The sequence below is a fragment of the Seriola aureovittata genome, chromosome 15 (genome assembly GCF_021018895.1).
Source record: "Seriola aureovittata isolate HTS-2021-v1 ecotype China chromosome 15, ASM2101889v1, whole genome shotgun sequence".
Classification (NCBI taxonomy): Eukaryota; Metazoa; Chordata; class Actinopteri; order Carangiformes; family Carangidae; genus Seriola; species Seriola aureovittata.
In genome coordinates, this window is record NC_079378.1 from 6,737,495 (window position 1) to 6,754,986 (window position 17,492).

At 44.4% G+C, this 17,492-nt stretch overlaps 1 protein-coding gene across 1 annotated transcript in view; it reads left to right on the plus strand.

Annotated features, from left to right (window-relative positions):
- Positions 1-16,822, plus strand: part of dchs1b (dachsous cadherin-related 1b) — an 84,833-nt gene extending 68,011 nt beyond the window's left edge. The window contains exons 10-29 of the mRNA XM_056396979.1: positions 352-448; positions 577-734; positions 3,013-3,453; positions 3,567-3,862; positions 3,997-4,112; positions 6,246-6,485; positions 7,117-7,242; positions 7,391-7,600; positions 8,064-8,320; positions 8,414-8,620; positions 8,756-9,152; positions 9,248-9,361; positions 9,477-9,688; positions 9,797-9,948; positions 10,422-10,552; positions 10,703-10,989; positions 11,657-11,798; positions 11,939-12,110; positions 12,197-12,606; positions 12,723-16,822. Coding sequence (XP_056252954.1) covers positions 352-448; positions 577-734; positions 3,013-3,453; positions 3,567-3,862; positions 3,997-4,112; positions 6,246-6,485; positions 7,117-7,242; positions 7,391-7,600; positions 8,064-8,320; positions 8,414-8,620; positions 8,756-9,152; positions 9,248-9,361; positions 9,477-9,688; positions 9,797-9,948; positions 10,422-10,552; positions 10,703-10,989; positions 11,657-11,798; positions 11,939-12,110; positions 12,197-12,606; positions 12,723-14,770 — 6,213 coding nt within the window. The 3' untranslated portion in view covers positions 14,771-16,822. The remainder of the gene's footprint in view (positions 1-351; positions 449-576; positions 735-3,012; positions 3,454-3,566; positions 3,863-3,996; positions 4,113-6,245; positions 6,486-7,116; positions 7,243-7,390; positions 7,601-8,063; positions 8,321-8,413; positions 8,621-8,755; positions 9,153-9,247; positions 9,362-9,476; positions 9,689-9,796; positions 9,949-10,421; positions 10,553-10,702; positions 10,990-11,656; positions 11,799-11,938; positions 12,111-12,196; positions 12,607-12,722) is intronic.
- Positions 16,823-17,492: the final 670 nt, after the last annotated feature.

Genomic DNA, 17,492 nt, shown 5'->3' on the forward strand with positions numbered 1-17,492 from the left:
AATGAAGGGAGATTAGGTAGATCGGGTGAGGGGAAGATGAATATCACAGTATATAATGATGAACATAACTTGCAGCGGGTTTCAGCGTGATTTCTGTGCACCTATACACAAAAGCTCAGCAGCAATATGTTTTGTGACTTTCACTCCCAAATGCCTTCACTAATACCTTGTGATTTTTGCAATACGTATTTACCAATAAATAACAGTTTCTCAAAGTTAGCTTTCATTTTTGAAGACTCTTAAGTCTGATCCTATTATGTATGTGCACCAATGTGTTTCCTTTCGCGTTATCAGAGGAATATAAGGAATATATAAGAGGCTAATATGAATAACAATGCTTCTCGATTGTAGGTGATGGAGGGGCTTCCATCTGGGACAGTCTTAGGGACAGTGTTGGCCAAAGACCCAGACGAGGGAGAGAATGGGACCATATACTACTCTTTATCAGGTGAGTGTTGTAAATTCCTCCTACACTTTCACACATTTCAACATTCACATTATCCAATTGTTATACAGTGTTTCATCATCATTACTTTTACTTTGAGCTGACATCCTTCTCTGTTTCATCCTCTGAAGGCCCCAGAGCAGAACGCTTCTCCCTCAACCCGACCAGCGGCGAGCTGCGAACCGCCTCCCCTCTGAGGTCGACAGAGCGAGCCGAATACGTCTTCACTGTGACTGCCGCTGACCACGGCACACCAGGCCTCAGCTCCACCTGCCAGCTGCGTATACAGGTAAACATAATCTGTACATTTTCCAACCTACAGCTGCATGCACATTTTCTTGCCTCTCAGAAACATTTCTAAGACACTCGACAATTTTAAACAAAGGCCAATTTTGGTGACCAGGCCAGAAACTGTCACATGTACACATTACCTCAGTCCTTTTGCATTCCTTGCTGCGAGTAATTTCCTCAAACTGTGCACAAAGCGAACAGTATAACTGTCAGAGGAATTGGAAGAGTGGTAAATATGAGAAGGAGAGAAACTGAACCTGGGCCTGTACAAACAAAATCATCTATCCAATCTAGTGTGCGTTTCCTGCTCCAAAGGTTAGTAGGGTAACCAAAACCCAAGGTGAGAAACCCCGAGCTGCAGGAGGAAGCTGGTCTTGACTGAGTTATTGTTCTGAACTTTCTTTTGGAGGGTCAATCCTGCATATCAACATACAATATCAGGAATTTGACATCAGGAAAGAAAATGTTCTGCCACAAAGGCATTTAGCCAGAGAAGGGTGGTGGCTTGCTTTGACTATGGAGCTTTTAGCTCAGTGTTTTTTATGTGATGTGATTTCAGAGAGGAAAAGGATGCTAATTACCGCAGGAGCGCTCGCCTTAGATGTTGCTCGCGCCCTCCTTGTGCGACACTGAGATTAGACAGAGGGGAAACAGGCACCTTGGAATCAAATGCTCCCAGATGAGATTTGATGAGAGCCAGCTGCATCAAATCGCACAAAGAGAAAGGGAATACACCACTATACGGTAGCAGGGAGTGATACGTACGCGCACAAAGACACGCTCGCTGCAACGGCACATTTCAAACACTCTCATGAGGTAACATTCCCACATAATGATTTTGAGATAACATTTCAAATAGCTGTGGGTGAAATCAGACACAGGGATATTGTTGTACACCACAAGTACTTCAGTGCTCATGCTAGCTGGCTCATATGCAAAAGGCATTCGGGGAAAGCCAAGGTAAAGTACAAGTAGTACAGTTTCTGGCACCGCCTGGTAAAGCATCACATTCAAGATAGCTGAAACTCTGTGATGTATTTGAGCAAATGACTTTAGAAGAAATCAAGACTTTCTCGAACCTGTAGTCCTGTCAGCTTTTATGAAAACATTTGCAGATTAAACACACCACGAACCGCAAGTGAATGCAGTCAGTTCTGGCTGAATTTCACTTGAATTTCAAAATCACTGCCCCATTTTGTTTTGAGGTGGACTGTGACTGGCTTGCTGCATCACTACAATGAAACACAGAGGGAAAAAAATAGAACATGGTTCAATTGAATAGCTTTTTGTCAGGAAAAAAAAAAGGGAGTCACAAACATTGACATATGGTCTGTAGCACGTTTGAGCTGCAAAGGTTTGCACATATAGGGTCAGTCAGCACATAAGGCTAAACTATCCACATCCACACATTTTCCTCTTCTTCTAAGTTTATCCTTGCTATTCACGCTTGCTACAGACATCAGAAAGATGCAATTCATTGCAAGAGATCCTGGTAACGAAAGCAAAGTGTGGTGTGTGCATGGATTTTTTTTTTTTTTTTTGATGATGAAACCAGACCAAATCTGCTTATGTTTGCTGTCTCTCGAGCTCTTTTGATCTGTCCCAGAGCAACACTGAACCCTGAAACTTGCTCAAAGTGGCGAAAGGCCCTTGGCACGTGTTTGTTTCCTATCTGACCACACTGCTGCAGATGGAGCGCTGCACTTCTTGCTCTGCATTATTTCAACTGGAATATTTACACTTTTCCCTCCCATCACACCCTTCATTATTTTGACACAGATCGCAAATCCTGTCTCATCTTGAAGCCAGAATGCCACAGTGTCGAGATATTTACGGGAAGAATTGAACATAATGCCTTCATGCACAATGAAAATGCCTGTGAGGGTTATTATGGTAATAACAACAAAACAGACACAGACTACAGCCCAAGGCTATGTTTAGGGATGGGCTCGGGTGAGAGCCATATAGCTGCATTGTCTGCAGAATACCAAAGGAAATAAGATCCAGTAACATGAACAGCACAGCACTCGCCTTGACACTTTTTTTCCTATGCTTGGTTACAATAATACTATTTATATACAGTATATATAGACTGAAATGTTTTCACTGGGCTCTTTCAGTCTGTTGTGGGACACAGGGACGATTAAAGACAAGGATGTCACAGTCACTTCATTGTACAAATTTTGTTATTGATTACTTGCATGACACAATCTGAATCATCATGATTTATTCAAGTGATTTCCCACTGATTCTGACCCTGGTTTCTTTTCCTTCAGGTTCTCAGCTCCTCCAAGTCCAGCCCCAAGCCCAACATCCTCTCAATGACCCTGAACACAGTGGAAGGGGTCGACCCGGGCTCCATCATTGGCAGCGTCCGCCCGCATGACAAGCATGACTCTGCTATACTGGAAGGCCAGGTGACCTACCTGGTAGTAGGGGGCACGGACCGGGATGGGACCTTCATGGTGGACCGTTTAAAGGGTGATGTATACCTGGTGCGCGAGCTCGACTTCGAGAAGGGGTCGAGGTACACTCTGCACATCGAGGTGTCCGACTTCTCCCAGGCGTTTCCCAGCAGCCACCTGGTGCACCTGGATATCAACGTGCAGGATAGCAATGACCACGCCCCCCAGTTCACAGAAGACCCTGTTACCATCGTGGTCCCAGAGAACATGGAGCCAGGGGCTTCCATATACACCTTCCAGGCTGTGGATCAGGTGGGAAACTGAAATTATTTATCTGTTATTTACATTATTTACAACTATTTACTTTTTCCTTTTTTTCTGCTGGATCAAAAATTCTTCTAAGTCACGTGCTTTCTTGTTTGTAGGACGGCAGTGGACCCAACAGCGAGCTGCGTTACTCCATCGAGCACCACTGGCCTGACACGCCTGACCTCTTGATCCTTGACCCCTCCAGCGGAGTCCTGACCCTGGGGCAGAAGTTAGACCGTGAGTCCACACCCTCCCTCTACCTCGTGGTGCGGGCCACGGATCAGGCAGTGGATCCCTCTCAGAGGCGCTGGGGTTCGGTCACTGCCCGGGTGTTTGTGACGGACGAAAACGACAACGCTCCGGTCTTCAGCTCTCCGTCTGCGGTCAGTGTCATGGAGGACCAGCCTGTGGGGTGAGTGGCGTGTCGGACTGTACCTTCGTGCACATTTCAGTCATGACTTTGACAGCTTTCAGTCATCAGACGACACAGAAATCTACTTTCATGGCTCCAAGCTTGAACATTATGATTTGTGTCTTTATTGACAGGTTTGTGATTTTGTACGTGATGGCTCGAGATGCAGATGAAGGTGAAAATGGCCGGGTGTCATACAGAATCCAGACGGGAAACAGTGCTGGTCGCTTCAGTCTGAACCCCAACACTGGTAAGCTTATTTTTAGGGTGCGACACAACATCTAAAAATAATGTTAAAATCATGTAACAGGAGACTGGGGGATTTCCCCTTTATATACAGTATATCCAATTTACACTCCATCAAGGGATGATTACAGTAAAATTCACCACATCATTTCTTGCGTCTACAATCCTGTTTTGAATGATTTAACACTGCAGGACGTAGTAGTAGTATGTGGCTATTTTTTTCTGTGGGATTTCATGATTGATAGATAATCAGTATCCCACCCATGGACGCCCCCTGGATGAACAAAACTTTCCAGAAGATGGTAATTATCCACTGAAGTGCTGCGTCTACAGGGTCTCAACTGCTAAAACACTCATAACCCTCATAACCCTCTTTTACTAGACGATCTTTCAATGCCTTCGAGCAATATTTCACTTGAATCATGCTTTGGTGTTCTTTCCCTGACGGATTTGTTCATGGGAACAGATCTTTATTTGGGCTAGGGACGCGGACGGCCTTTGATATCTTATATATGTGTATGTGTAATCTCTTCATCACTGGAGCTGGGTGGTGTGGGCGTGCTCAGCTCTGGCTGAGGTGGGATTAGGAACCGTAAGACAGACCTTTAATGCAGCTTCCAGATGGAAGAAAGCCTTTACTTCATTACTGTCAAGTGTCTGGTGCATTTGCAAGGGCTGATTTCACTTCTGGTTTGTTTCTCAGACTGTGTGGTGCTTATGGCTTAAGCTTATGGTTAATATTAGCTGTAATAGCAGATTAGCATTGAATTGTGAAGACATTTACCAAACTACCGGGTAATATGGGGGGGTATCATTAGCCTGATTACTGCCTATAAATTATATGTCTGCTGTGCCAATATTACATTTCTATTATTTCATATTACAACTGCTTTACGGCTGGTTTTATTAACCACTTGAAAGCTAATGTTTCCTATATTTTCCTTCACTTCTTCTTAACTAGTTTCAAAAGTAGATAAAACATTTTATCCATGAGAACATTTGAGAACATTGCATATATATTTATGGATGCAGCACTGCATTAAATGAGAGATTCTGTCTTTTTCCTGACATTCAGTATATAGTATTAGTAGTATTCCCTTTATTATTTATAGTATTATTCCCTGACATATTTAGTATTTTTGGAGACCTTTTGATCATGGATAAAATTTAAATAAAGTTTAATGTGATTACGAACTCTCTTGATACTATATCAGTGACAGTAAATTGGCTGCAGAGGAGGATGATGTAGTACAGGTTTGCATCTGTCTGTGTTTTTGGTTAAAACGTGGGAACTAGCAGGACTTCACAGAAACATCCGAGCCACAGCCTCACAGAACAGTTAGCACACGGTGTATGTGTTTGGCACGCTGTGGCATCAATACACTGCACACATCTCCCATGCACAGCGTGCCAGCTAAACTTGTACACTTGCTGTGAACTGTACACACGCACATGCACACATTTAATATTTCCTCTCATGTTGGCTGACCCTCCTTGTAGTCAGGGTGATGACATGGGTGTGGGATATAGACATAAAAGGTAGAAGAGTAAGTGGAGCCAGAATGTGGAGCTCTGAGACTATCTGAACCAACTTGATTTACATAAGTACACACACCAGCTAATGCTGTGCAGATTTAAAGGCTAACAGATACTGTAATGTTGCACAGAGACATGGAAAAAAGCAATAACTTAATTGTAGGGGAGGTCATAGGTTGATTTTAGTTGGCGACTATGTATTTCCAGGTTGTAGTCTGGATACTGCATGTGCTTGCTTACATTCCTGTGCTTGTGCTTTGCAGTAATCCTACATATTAAATGATAGAGCTCCGCAGTGAAGTCTGATTCACATTTGAATGCATGTTCAAAGTGCCAGAGGTGAAGAGCTGGCATGAAGTAACTGTGGTATCTTGCTTACTGTGGAAACTCTCATAAAGCAAAGCTGTAAAGGTTTTTTGTTTTTACTGGTGCTCGAGGGCTACAAATACTACCTTTCTCAGGTACTCAAAATTACATGTTTAACAAAAGCTATCTAAACAAGCTTGCACACACATTTCAAGACCAAAAGGATTCAAATGAGAATTGATATTTTCTCTAAAGTTCTTGTTCACTGCTCACCGAGTATTTTTCTCTTTTGCAGGCTCTCTCTCCATCCTTAAGGCCTTAGACCGCGAAGAACAGGAAGTCTTCAATCTGACCATCGTGGCAGAGGATCAAGGGATACCACAGCTGTCCACCTCTCAGGTGCTGTGCGTGCAGGTGATTGATGTGAACGATGAAGCTCCGGTGTTCCAGCGAGCAGAGTTTGAGACCCAGGTGCTGGAAAACCGAGGACCAGGAACAACGGTGCTGACAGTGACTGCCACTGACAGGGATCAAGGTTGGTTTAAATGTGTTATTTCAATATATAGAATAAGTATAGTGAACAGGAAATAGAAGCATACTGTAGGTACCGCAAGAGAGTGTGGAGATGCAAACGTGTTCTTATGTTAGCAGGGGACTTTTCATTACACATACTTTATTTTACCCAGATTTCCTGCTCCATGAGTCCATAATATATTAAGGTCTGTAGATTCAAAGAACAGTTTATTCTTTTTAAGAACTACGGATCATTTCAAGAAGGAAGGATGTAGAACAAAGTCGAGATCTGAAAGCTTTAGGTTTCAAAATTCAGTGCAGGGGGAATGACTTAAAAGGTACAGCTAATACACAGCACTTACGCCTCCAGTAGGAAGGCCGGGGAACTCAACGAGAGACATAAATGTGATTCAGAAACCACATGACTTTAAAACAAACCACAAGCTCATACTAATGAAAATGTGTGGCTACAGTCATTGTCCAGAGCCTTATGTTTCTGGAGCTTTTATTAGGATTTGCTAATGGCTCTGCAGCTGTGGATTCATCATATCATTTCCTTATTACAATGAATGTAGCCTATTTTCTTTATTGCTTGTTTTGTAGTGTGCGCAGCCTATTACAGTTTTTATTGCCTGTCTTGTGTTTTAATGCAGGTTCTAATGGCCAAGTGACGTACGGGGGTGTGACAGAGGAAGGCTTCATCATCAACCCTGTGACAGGAGCCATCACCACCACAAAGGAACTGGACAGGGAGCTACAGGACCACTACACTCTCACTGGTACTAAAATATCTATTGTCTTACACAGCTCTATCGGACCTGTTCTACACTATTGGAGTTCATTCATTCCCACAAAGCACCTCGAGTGCGTCACTTTAAACTTTTGTATGGGATCCAACATCTCATCATCTGAACTATCTCTTACCAGTGTATGCCAGGGATGGAGGGCTTCCCCCTAACTTTGCTAAGGCCGTTGTCCGGGTGGAGGTGCAGGATGTGAACGATAATGCTCCAGTCTTTGCGAAGCCATGGTACGGACTGGAGGTGCCGGAGAACCAGGCCCCCGTAGAGCTTTGCTTTCTCAAGGCTACAGACCCTGATTCGGGTCCCGGTGGAGAGCTGCAGTACAGGATTACTGGTGAGAAACAGTGTTATGTGTCTATCCCAAGAACTTTATTAGAATGGATTTAATGAGTGATTTAGTTTACCGCAATTACTGCAATTGCTGTTTTGCGGTCTGACTGCTGTGTGAAATAACAATGTCTCGTGAAAAACTGTGAATTTTTCTCATTTTTGGTGTTTTTCGGGCTGGACATGGTCACATTTATATTTATAGATTGTTGACAGATTATAGCAGTTGATACATGCAGCATTTTGACTAATGCACTGCTTTTGACTTGGCTCTATTCCTCCCATATGAAAGATCAGAGCTGGATATATCTAACCTAGGTTCACTCCTGACATTCTTCTGTCTTATTTCAAATATAGTGCATTCCATATCACTGTCTGGAGAACATTCAAACTTTGACTTAAGTGCAGAGTTGGCACAGATGTTCTCCATTCTTGCCTTAATTATTTTTTCTTTCTTCTGCCACATTCAGCTGGAGACCAACATGGAGATTTCCAGCTCCACGCCAGCACGGGAGCCCTGTCTACCTCACGGAGCCTGGACAGGGAGACGAGGGCGGAATATACTCTGGAGGTGGTGGCCACGGACCGAGGCAGCCCCGCTCTCAGCACTACTGTCACAGTGGAAGTCAAAGTGCTGGATGTCAATGACAACAACCCTGTCTTCAGCAGAAGCAGCTACTCTGTGGAAGTGTCAGAGGATGCTGCAGAGGGCACACAAGTGTTGGAGGTGAGCAGGAATGGGAAGTAAGATGATTAGAGAATTGGAAATCTCTACACTATATTTTAGTTTTATAAATATACTTTATTTGTCTGTTTCTAGGTGTCAGCCACAGATGCTGATGAGGACCTGAACGGGAAGGTCCTGTATTTCCTTAGCCGAGAGACGCACGGGGCGTTTACTGTGCATGAGAACACTGGTCGTATCACCACAGCAGCACCTCTAGACCGGGAAAAATGGGCGTCGTACAGCTTCCAGGTGTTTGCTGTTGACCTTTCACCTGCTGCACCCAGGAACACTTCTGCTCAGGTAAATGAGGTTGTTGAAAAAAGTCTTGAATTTACAATTCTCATGCTGGATTTAGGAGTATTTTTGAGTATTTTTGTGCTCATTACATTAATGATAAATTTCCCACTTCACCCACATGTGACCTCTTCCTCCTAGGTGACAGTCACCATCCTGGATGTCAACGACAACACTCCCTTCTTCATCCAGGACCCACTGGTCATTGAAGTGTCCAGCAGGCGTTCCCAGCGGGTTCTAGCCACAATGAAGGCGGAGGACAAGGACTTCGGAGCCAACGGTTCCGTGTTTTACCGTTTCGCTATGCCAGTGAAGGGTTTCAGCATCAACTCGCTGACTGGGGAGATCCAGGCCACTGAACCACTGGGAGATCTGACCCAGGCTCAGAGGACGTTAATTGTGGAGGCCATGGACCAAGGGAGCCCAGCTCAGTCTGCACAGGGTGTGGTGGTGATTTATGTGAAAGAGGTGGAGTACAATGGCATTCGCTTCTCCAGGAATGCCAGAGACGTCAGCCTACAGGAGAACGCTGCAAAAGGTTAGACGTTGATAGATTCTTATTAGAGATCAGTCTGAGATTTCGCTGCTGTCACAGTTAAAGAGCATTTTCTCTTTTCTTCTTCCTAAATTCAGGCACCGCTGTGGCTCAGGCTCAGGCTCAACACCCAGATGGTACACGTAAGGGTATCAGCTACAGCCTCTTCAGTGGGAACAGAAAGCAGGCGTTCAGCATCAGCTCCTCAACAGGTAAAACTCACAGTAAACGTTATGTAGACTGCAGATCGCAAATAAGATGTGGATTTTTAAAAAGTTGTATACACAAACGTCCACGCTTGATGACCTGAACGCCATTTTCCTCCAGGTGAAATCTGGGTGCAGAGCTCCAAGGGTCTGGACTTTGAAGACACCCCCAGACTCCGTCTAGTTGTGAAGGCTGAAACCATGTCCTCCACATCTTTCATGGCTTTTAACTTGATCCTGCAGGATGTCAATGACAACCTTCCTCGCTTTCAGCTGCAGAATTATGTAGCCTACATGAGAGAAGCACAGGGATATGAAATGCCTATCATACAGGTACTTGTATATACAGGACATACTGCACATTAAAAAACACGGATTGAAGAGCATAAATAAATTCTCATTCTTCCTTCTTCTTCCCCTCCCCTCCACCTTTTTTCCCAGGTGGTTGCTGAGGATGTTGATCAAGGCCAAAACGGTCAGGTGACCTACTCCATCCAGTCATCAGGCATGAGCGGCCTGTTCAAGATCGACCCGATGACAGGAAGCATCACCACGGCAGCCATCATGGACCGGGAGATATTTACCCAGACCAAGTGAGAACAGACCTGTGGTTGAATAAACCATTCTATGTGCACGTTTTGAGGATGGATATATATTCTACCTGCAATAACTGATACTGCATGGTGGTGTACAGGAAAAAGTCCCATTACGTTTTCACACAGGAAACATATATATATATATATATATATATATATATAGGGGGAAAAAATTAGATGTAGCACATCGTGAATCATATTCACTCAGCTAGTTTGTGTTTAGATAGCTGGTGAGGAGGTTGACGTAGTCTGCTGAAGATATAAGCCCCATTACACGCTGATATCTACATGCCAGATGTATCAAAGCTGCAATTTCAAACTCTTGTTGACTGTAAACTTTTTATACCTTTTTGTGTGTTTCAGTAGATGCATCCTTTGATATTCCTTTTACACTTTCTCATCACCAACATTACAATTCAACTTTGACATGTAATAGGAGACATAAAACCTATTTTTTCTCCCTCCTACAGGCTGGTAGTTACAGCAACAGATAGAGGAAGTCCAAGACTGGCTGGTTCAGCCACACTGACAGTGATCATAATTGACCAGAATGACAACAGTCCCGTTATCCCCTTGCCCCAGGAAGTCCGCATTCCAGAGAGTAAGTACTTTATTTGCAGGGAATGTGCAGGATTTTCATGCTTTCTGGTTATGTATTTTATACCGTGCACATCCAAGAATGTGTAGTTGAATGTTCAAAGTTGAATTCAACTTAACATGTTTTTGTTCAACTTCTCTTTCTGTCTCTCAGATACGCTGATTGGCACAGAGATCACTCTTGTGACGGGTAATGATGTCGACTCCAGTCCCGCCCTCTCCTACACCTTACAGCTGGACCCAACGGCCTCAGGCAAGTTCGGGATCCACCGCTACAGCGGAGGCGTGTCACTCACTGCCCCTCTGGACTTTGAAGAGAAGACGTGGTACACCGTCACAGTCAGAGCCACAGACAGCCAGCACCAAACTGAGGCTAACATTACAATATTGGTGGAGGATATTAACGACAATGCACCCACGTTCACCCATGATCTCTACCAGGTAGGACTACTTGTAAATTAAACTAATCTGTTTATTTTTTATTTTTTAATTTATATTCAATGTGTGTTTCTACACAAAGTCCTACAAGCTCTTTAAAAGACAGCTACTTGACATTCTTTCTTATCACTACAAATTGTTTTGACTGTGTTTTTGTTGTAATGTACATCACAAAACACAGCGTAGAAAGAAATCTGATGTTTTTCGTTGCATACAACTTGCTATCTGAGGAAATTCACAGAATATATATTTCTTCGAGTTTGTGGCTTGTGATTTGTCTGACTCCGGCAGACTACTTCATCTAGAAGTGGAAAATTGCATTTGTAGACATGTACACAGTAACACTGTAAAAAAAAAAAAAAAAAAAACACACACACATGTACATTCCCAAAGTGCGCGCAGTGGGGGTGATTAAAGTTAACTACCTAATATTGACTTGGGAAAGGTTGAAGAGATGAGCCTCTGTAATATTTAGTACTTTGTCCCAGGAAATGATCTCAACATGAGCATTCGTTCAGGAAACACAGAAACTACAATATAAAATGCAAAGTTTAGTGCGTGTTGACCTCGTCACCATGAGAATTTTATTACAGTATTTATGTGAGCTGTTGCTTTTTGGGTTTCTCTGTACAGATGCTCAAGTGTTGTTTTTGGTATCCTTGCACCACAGGTATCTCTGGCGGAGCACACGCCACCAGGAAGTGCAGTTGTCACAGTAACAGCAACTGACAGGGACTCTGGAGACAATGGAAAGATCACTTATAGAGTGATGTCATCAACCCAGGACGGTTTCTACATTGACCCCAAGAACGGTAAGCAACCTTTTGGCTTCTTTGCTGATATTTTTTAGCTCATTAAAAAGTTTAATACAAAGCAATATGTAATACATTACATTTTGGAATTAAAGTAAAAGAACAATGTCTGACTTCCTCTTGTTGCCGTCCATATCCAGGAACCCTGTTCATCAGTCACAGAGCTGAGTTTGACCCTGAGCGTCCATCAGTCAGTATTGTTATCGAAGCTCGTGATGGAGGCTCGCCCTCACTGTCGTCCCTGACTACGGTCCAGGTTCAAATCTCTGACGTCAATGACAACGCTCCTGTGTTCCATCAATCTGAGTACAGGTCAGTCTCCATTCATTACATGCTGGGTGTTCGATGGTGTAACCTCATCAGCTGTTCTTACATATGTAATATTCTTCTGTCTGCAGGGCTACCGTCGCTGAGGACACCATTCCAGGGTCAACAGTATTGACGTTTGAGGCCTTTGACAGCGACCTCTCGCGAGAGAACTGCGGCTTCGACTTTGCTATCGCCAGTGGAAATGAAGGAAATGTGTTCCAGATTGAAAGCAGTGTGCGCTTCCTGGAGGGGCGGGGCTTTCAAACTGTCGGGACTCTGCTGTTGGCCGAGGGTCTTGACTTTGAAACCAAGCCACTTTACAACCTCACTGTGGTAGTTTCGGACCGGGGCGTGCCCCAGAGGAGCTCTAGTGTTGCTGCGGTGATAAACATTGGTGATGTGAATGATAACCCTCCAGTGTTCAGCAGAGCAGAATATACCGTGTCACTGAGTGAGGGAGCTGCCGCTGGGACTGAGATCATACGACTGACTGCTACAGGTGAGCAAGTCCTCTCTTTTTTTCTAGGTATCACATTTCCTCTCTCTTTCTCACTGTTCCTTTTTTGCTTTTTCTCTCAGTTAATTCGTTGTACTCTGTTGTTGTCTTTTCATCAGACCCAGACTCAACCCCCAATGCTGAGGTCCAGTATACTATCAGCTCTGGTGATGAGGTGAACTTATTTACCATGGACCAGTGGACCGGAGCCTTGCGCCTTCAGCGAGCACTCGATCGCGAGCACCAGTCCACACATATTGTCATCATTCAGGCCACAGATGGACAGGGACACTTTGCGCTGGCTCCAGTCGTTGTTGAGGTCAAAGACATTAATGACAATCATCCTTTCTTCCCTGTGGAAGTCCTGACAGCTAGTATCAGAGAAAACCAACCAGCGAACTCAGCTGTGACTGTTCTCCACGCCATAGACCACGACACGGGGGTTTTTGGTCAGCTGAAGTACTACATGGTGGAGCGGTCCAGGGCGGGAAAAGACAGCTTCACTGTGGACCAGAACTCGGGAGAAATCCGAAGCAAAATCGCCTTTGACTTTGAGAAGGTCAACTCCTTTAACTTTGTAGCAATCGCAGTAGATTCAGGCAACCACTCAGCCACTGTGACTGTGCAGGTGTTTGTCACAGGTGAGGATGAGTATGACCCAGTCTTCACATCCCCTGATTTCACCTTTGAAGTCCCAGAGGGAGCCAAGAAAGGCCAGAGCATCGGCCAGGTCCAAGCGAATGATGAGGATGGAGGGGTGGATGGTATTGTTCTCTATTCTCTTCCCACCAGCTCTCCATTCTTTGATGTAAACAAAACTACTGGGGTGATTTTCCTCAAGCTGGACAGCTCAGGCAGCAGTAGTAGCAGTGGGTCGGGCCGGGCCAAAAGGGAAACCAGGCTGATGACTCTGGATGTGAAAGCTCAGAGTCCTCTGGATACATCTCGCACCTCTACAGCCCAGGTCTCCATCGATGTCACAAATACCAACTTTGGCCTGGCTCCTGATGTCAACATCTTGCTGATAAGCGTCATTGCCGTGTCCCTCGGTTTCATTGTATTGCTTGTGGTCATGGCTGTGGTGGTGTTCCTAGTCAAGTCACGCAGGAGAAAGAAAGCGCAGGATGCAAGCAACAGAACTGCTGCCTCGGGAACCGCTCTTCAGAAACTGGACGATTGCAGCTCAGGACCTGGAGGAGAAAGGATCTACCACCAGGCCTTGCCAGGCTATGCTGGAGATCAGGGTACTGCTGGTGGTGGTCCTTACACCAGAGGAGGCTCTCTGGATCCCTCTCACTCCAGTGGAAGAGGATCAGCTGAGGCAGCGGAGGATGATGAGATCAGGATGATAAACGAGTACCCCCGCGTCGCCTCCATCACCTCGTCCATGCAGGAGCACATCTCGGCCAGAGGACCGGACTCTGGAATTCAGCAGGATGCTGACCAGCTCTCAGATATCTCCTGTGAGCCTGCAGCTTTGGAGGGCAGCACCTGGTTCAAAGGAAAGAAACTGGGAGGCAGTCTCAGTGGGACCTTGCTCTCTGGCCAGCTCCCAGTCTATAGGGATGAAGGAGGTGGGTACCTGGGAGTTGGCCGCGGCCTCAACATTTCCCTGCCCAAGGATTATGCCTTCCCTGAGGACGGTAAACCTTCAGTGGATGGTTCCCTCACAGCTATCGTTGCCAGTGACGAGGAGCTCCGTGGAAGCTATAACTGGGATTACCTGCTCAACTGGTGTCCGCAGTTCCAGCCTCTGGCGAATGTCTTCACAGAGATTGCCAGGCTGAAAGACGAAACTGCCCAGCAGAGCCAGAACCCTCGCCAACCCTTCCAGCCCAAGCCCAAAATGGATCCCAAACCTAGAATCGATCCCCCACCACTCATCACATCTGTGGCCCACCCAGGGGCCATGTCAGTTCCACCCAAGGTCCCTGTAATTGGACGGACATTCCCCCACTTGGCCTCGCTCCGCAGGTCCCCTATCAGTCACGAGGGATCCATTTCATCAGCAGCAATGTCCCCCAGCTTCTCCCCGTCTCTGTCCCCTCTGGCGGCTCGATCTCCAGCTGTTTCTCCCTTTGGAGTCACCCAAGGGCCCTCAGCATCCATGATCAGCACCAGGGAGCCCTCTCTGGACCAGAGTCCTGATCATGAGATGAGAATATGATGGAAAACTATTTAAGGAAGAACTTTTAAGACAGACAACCTAAACAAAGCATGATAGAGCACTCCTCTGGCAGTTCTTTTTCATGGAACTTTAGAAAGCAAGTGGAGGTGTCAGTTGTACTGTCATTCTCGGAAATCATTGTTTTCATCATGAGAATGAAGGTTTCACAAACATCCAGTGTTAAAGAGCCCGACCACAGGAATTTCTGGGACAGTGGACACACCAACAAAAACATACTTAACCTTCTTCTGGTAGAATATTTGCATTCTTTGAAGTACTTCCGTTGGTCGGCAGTGTTACAGGAACACACAAAAGTGGAACATGTGCCTGGGTTGACAGGACCAGCCCACTCTTCCACAGTGACGCAGGTCTCCACGAACTGATCGGGGTTAACAGGTGAACCGACCTCTTCATGGGAACGTACATTCACCATGCCCTGCAGTCAGAGATCCCTTAGTGTGTAGATAGATAAATGTGTAGTTTTCATGTTACCTCGCTGGCTGGCCAGAGAGTTAAGGATCCCGTTCCTCTCTTTGTGTCTGTGGACATTTTTACACTCCAGTATTAAACTCATGTAGCGGCTGCTTTTAAAAATGGCCACTGGACATGTATGTGAATCCCATGGACAGACAGGCGGTGTTTGTGTTCACAAAGACACTGATTCATTGAATTGCCAATGCATCACACAGTGGAAGAGCAATGGAGATTGTTGTTGTTTTCTCACCAATTCAGGTGACACTTCTTTTGATTTTACTTTTATTTTTATATATTTTTATATGAAATTATGATTTCAGATTTCCAGAAATGCCATTATTCCACACGGAGAGGTTATTGTTTTTGTGTATTTGCATATATGTATATTTGTATGTATGCAGACGACATTATGTACTGTATGTGTCTCCTAGGTTTTTAGAAACTCTTGTGACAGTTCTGTTGTGAGTGAGAGGGAGACCTTCGTGTTTTTAGCATTATTTATATGAAAAGAAGACTTGCTGCCCCATTTCAACAGTAGGAAATTGAGCGCAGCTCACACTACGCTGCGTTGTTACCTTTTTTTTTTTGTCAAATTGTAGATCGTTCCAAATCCAAAACAGCAACTGGATGAAAACCTGTGAAGCAATCTAAATGCCTGCCTCTCCAGCAGTTCAGCACTCTGTTGTTGTGAGCAATTATGCACAACAGCACATCCCTTTTGTTTTTCAGGGACGGCTCAGTTTGCTGATCACCTCTGTGTCTTTGAAAAAAAAAAAAAAGTGCTTCCTAAAGTCAGTTACATCAGTCATTAACTTAAATGCATTTTACTGTGAAGTTGTTCATCTCAGCACAATGGAAATAACATGCAATGCACAGGCTGGGATTCTCATAGAAGGAAAGTGGCATAACATTGAGAATTATAGCACATGAGCCAGACAAGTGGGAAGCAGAAGCCTGAACGCATGAGCCCTGATGAATGTACAAGGATTTAGCAACCGGTGCAGTATTTATTTCCATGTTAACTCTTTGCTCTGTGCGTTTTATTTCCATGATTCACACATCAAGGTTGTCACTGACATGATGAGGTGTTTTCAGGTTCCATGTGTTTAACTCGTCATCTGCACCTTCTCTCTTTTCTCTCATCATTCAGATCCAGTTTTAGCAATCTGCTGGTGCAGCAAGAGGCAAAAGGCTTTATGAATGTCTTTTTCATTCTTCCATGTGTATTTTCTGGCCTGTTTGTAATCTTTTGGGGTAATTGCAGATTGGATGTCCTCTTGTTTCCAAGAGATGGCTTCTACCGCTGTTCTTTGTTCAACATAACCCTACAAATTGCTTCATGCAAAGCCGGCACTGGTTCAGCGAAGACCTACACATGCCATGAGCCTAACTCCAGCACAACATGTTCTCGCCTCATAATCATGCTGTCTCAGAAACATTTCTGTATTGGAGGACCTCCATTTGGAGTTCAGCCTGAGATGAATGCCAGTGACTGATCAGTGGAGCAATGGCAGAAAAAAAAGAGCTGTATGTGTATTTAAAGCAAATAATAAATTCCTACTGATCTCTTTTGACAAACTGGAGTCAGTCTTCATCTTTTTCAGAATTCAAACCAAGACTTGGAATGAGGAAATTATTCAAGTTAAACACTGCTCTGGTTATCTAGGCGGTGAGAGGTGACTTTGAAGATCTGGTATCAAATCCAGTCATTTATGTGGAGACTATTACCAAACGGTTGGACAGACATGGCTTTGGAAAGACCTCTTGAGGACAGCTGTCCTTATGGGGACAGTACCCCTTATAAGGAAAGCAGGCCAGGGGACAGAGCTGTACGTCCAGTATGGTCACTATCTGGCTTTCAGGAGAAGCAAATGTTCACTTAAATGTAGCAAAAAACTTAAAAGAAAAAAAGGAAGCTACAATAAAAATGTTGAAAACTAAAATTAGATGTTTGCAAATTAAAATAAGTCATATATATAAAAAAAATATTACTGTAAAATAAAAACAAAAACCTATTTGATTACTAATGATGCGCATTACAGACTGAGATCTGTACACTGAACCCCTGACTTGACAAAATTTGTATAGCTTAGCTTAGCTTAGTTTAGCATCACGGATATGCCAACAAACCAAATGTATGACATTTGAATTGTTATAATGAATTCTGATTATCCTGTCCAACGCCCTCACATGTTTGTTTCTCACTAACAACTATCTTGGGATCATTTTGTGGGAAAAGTATTGTTGT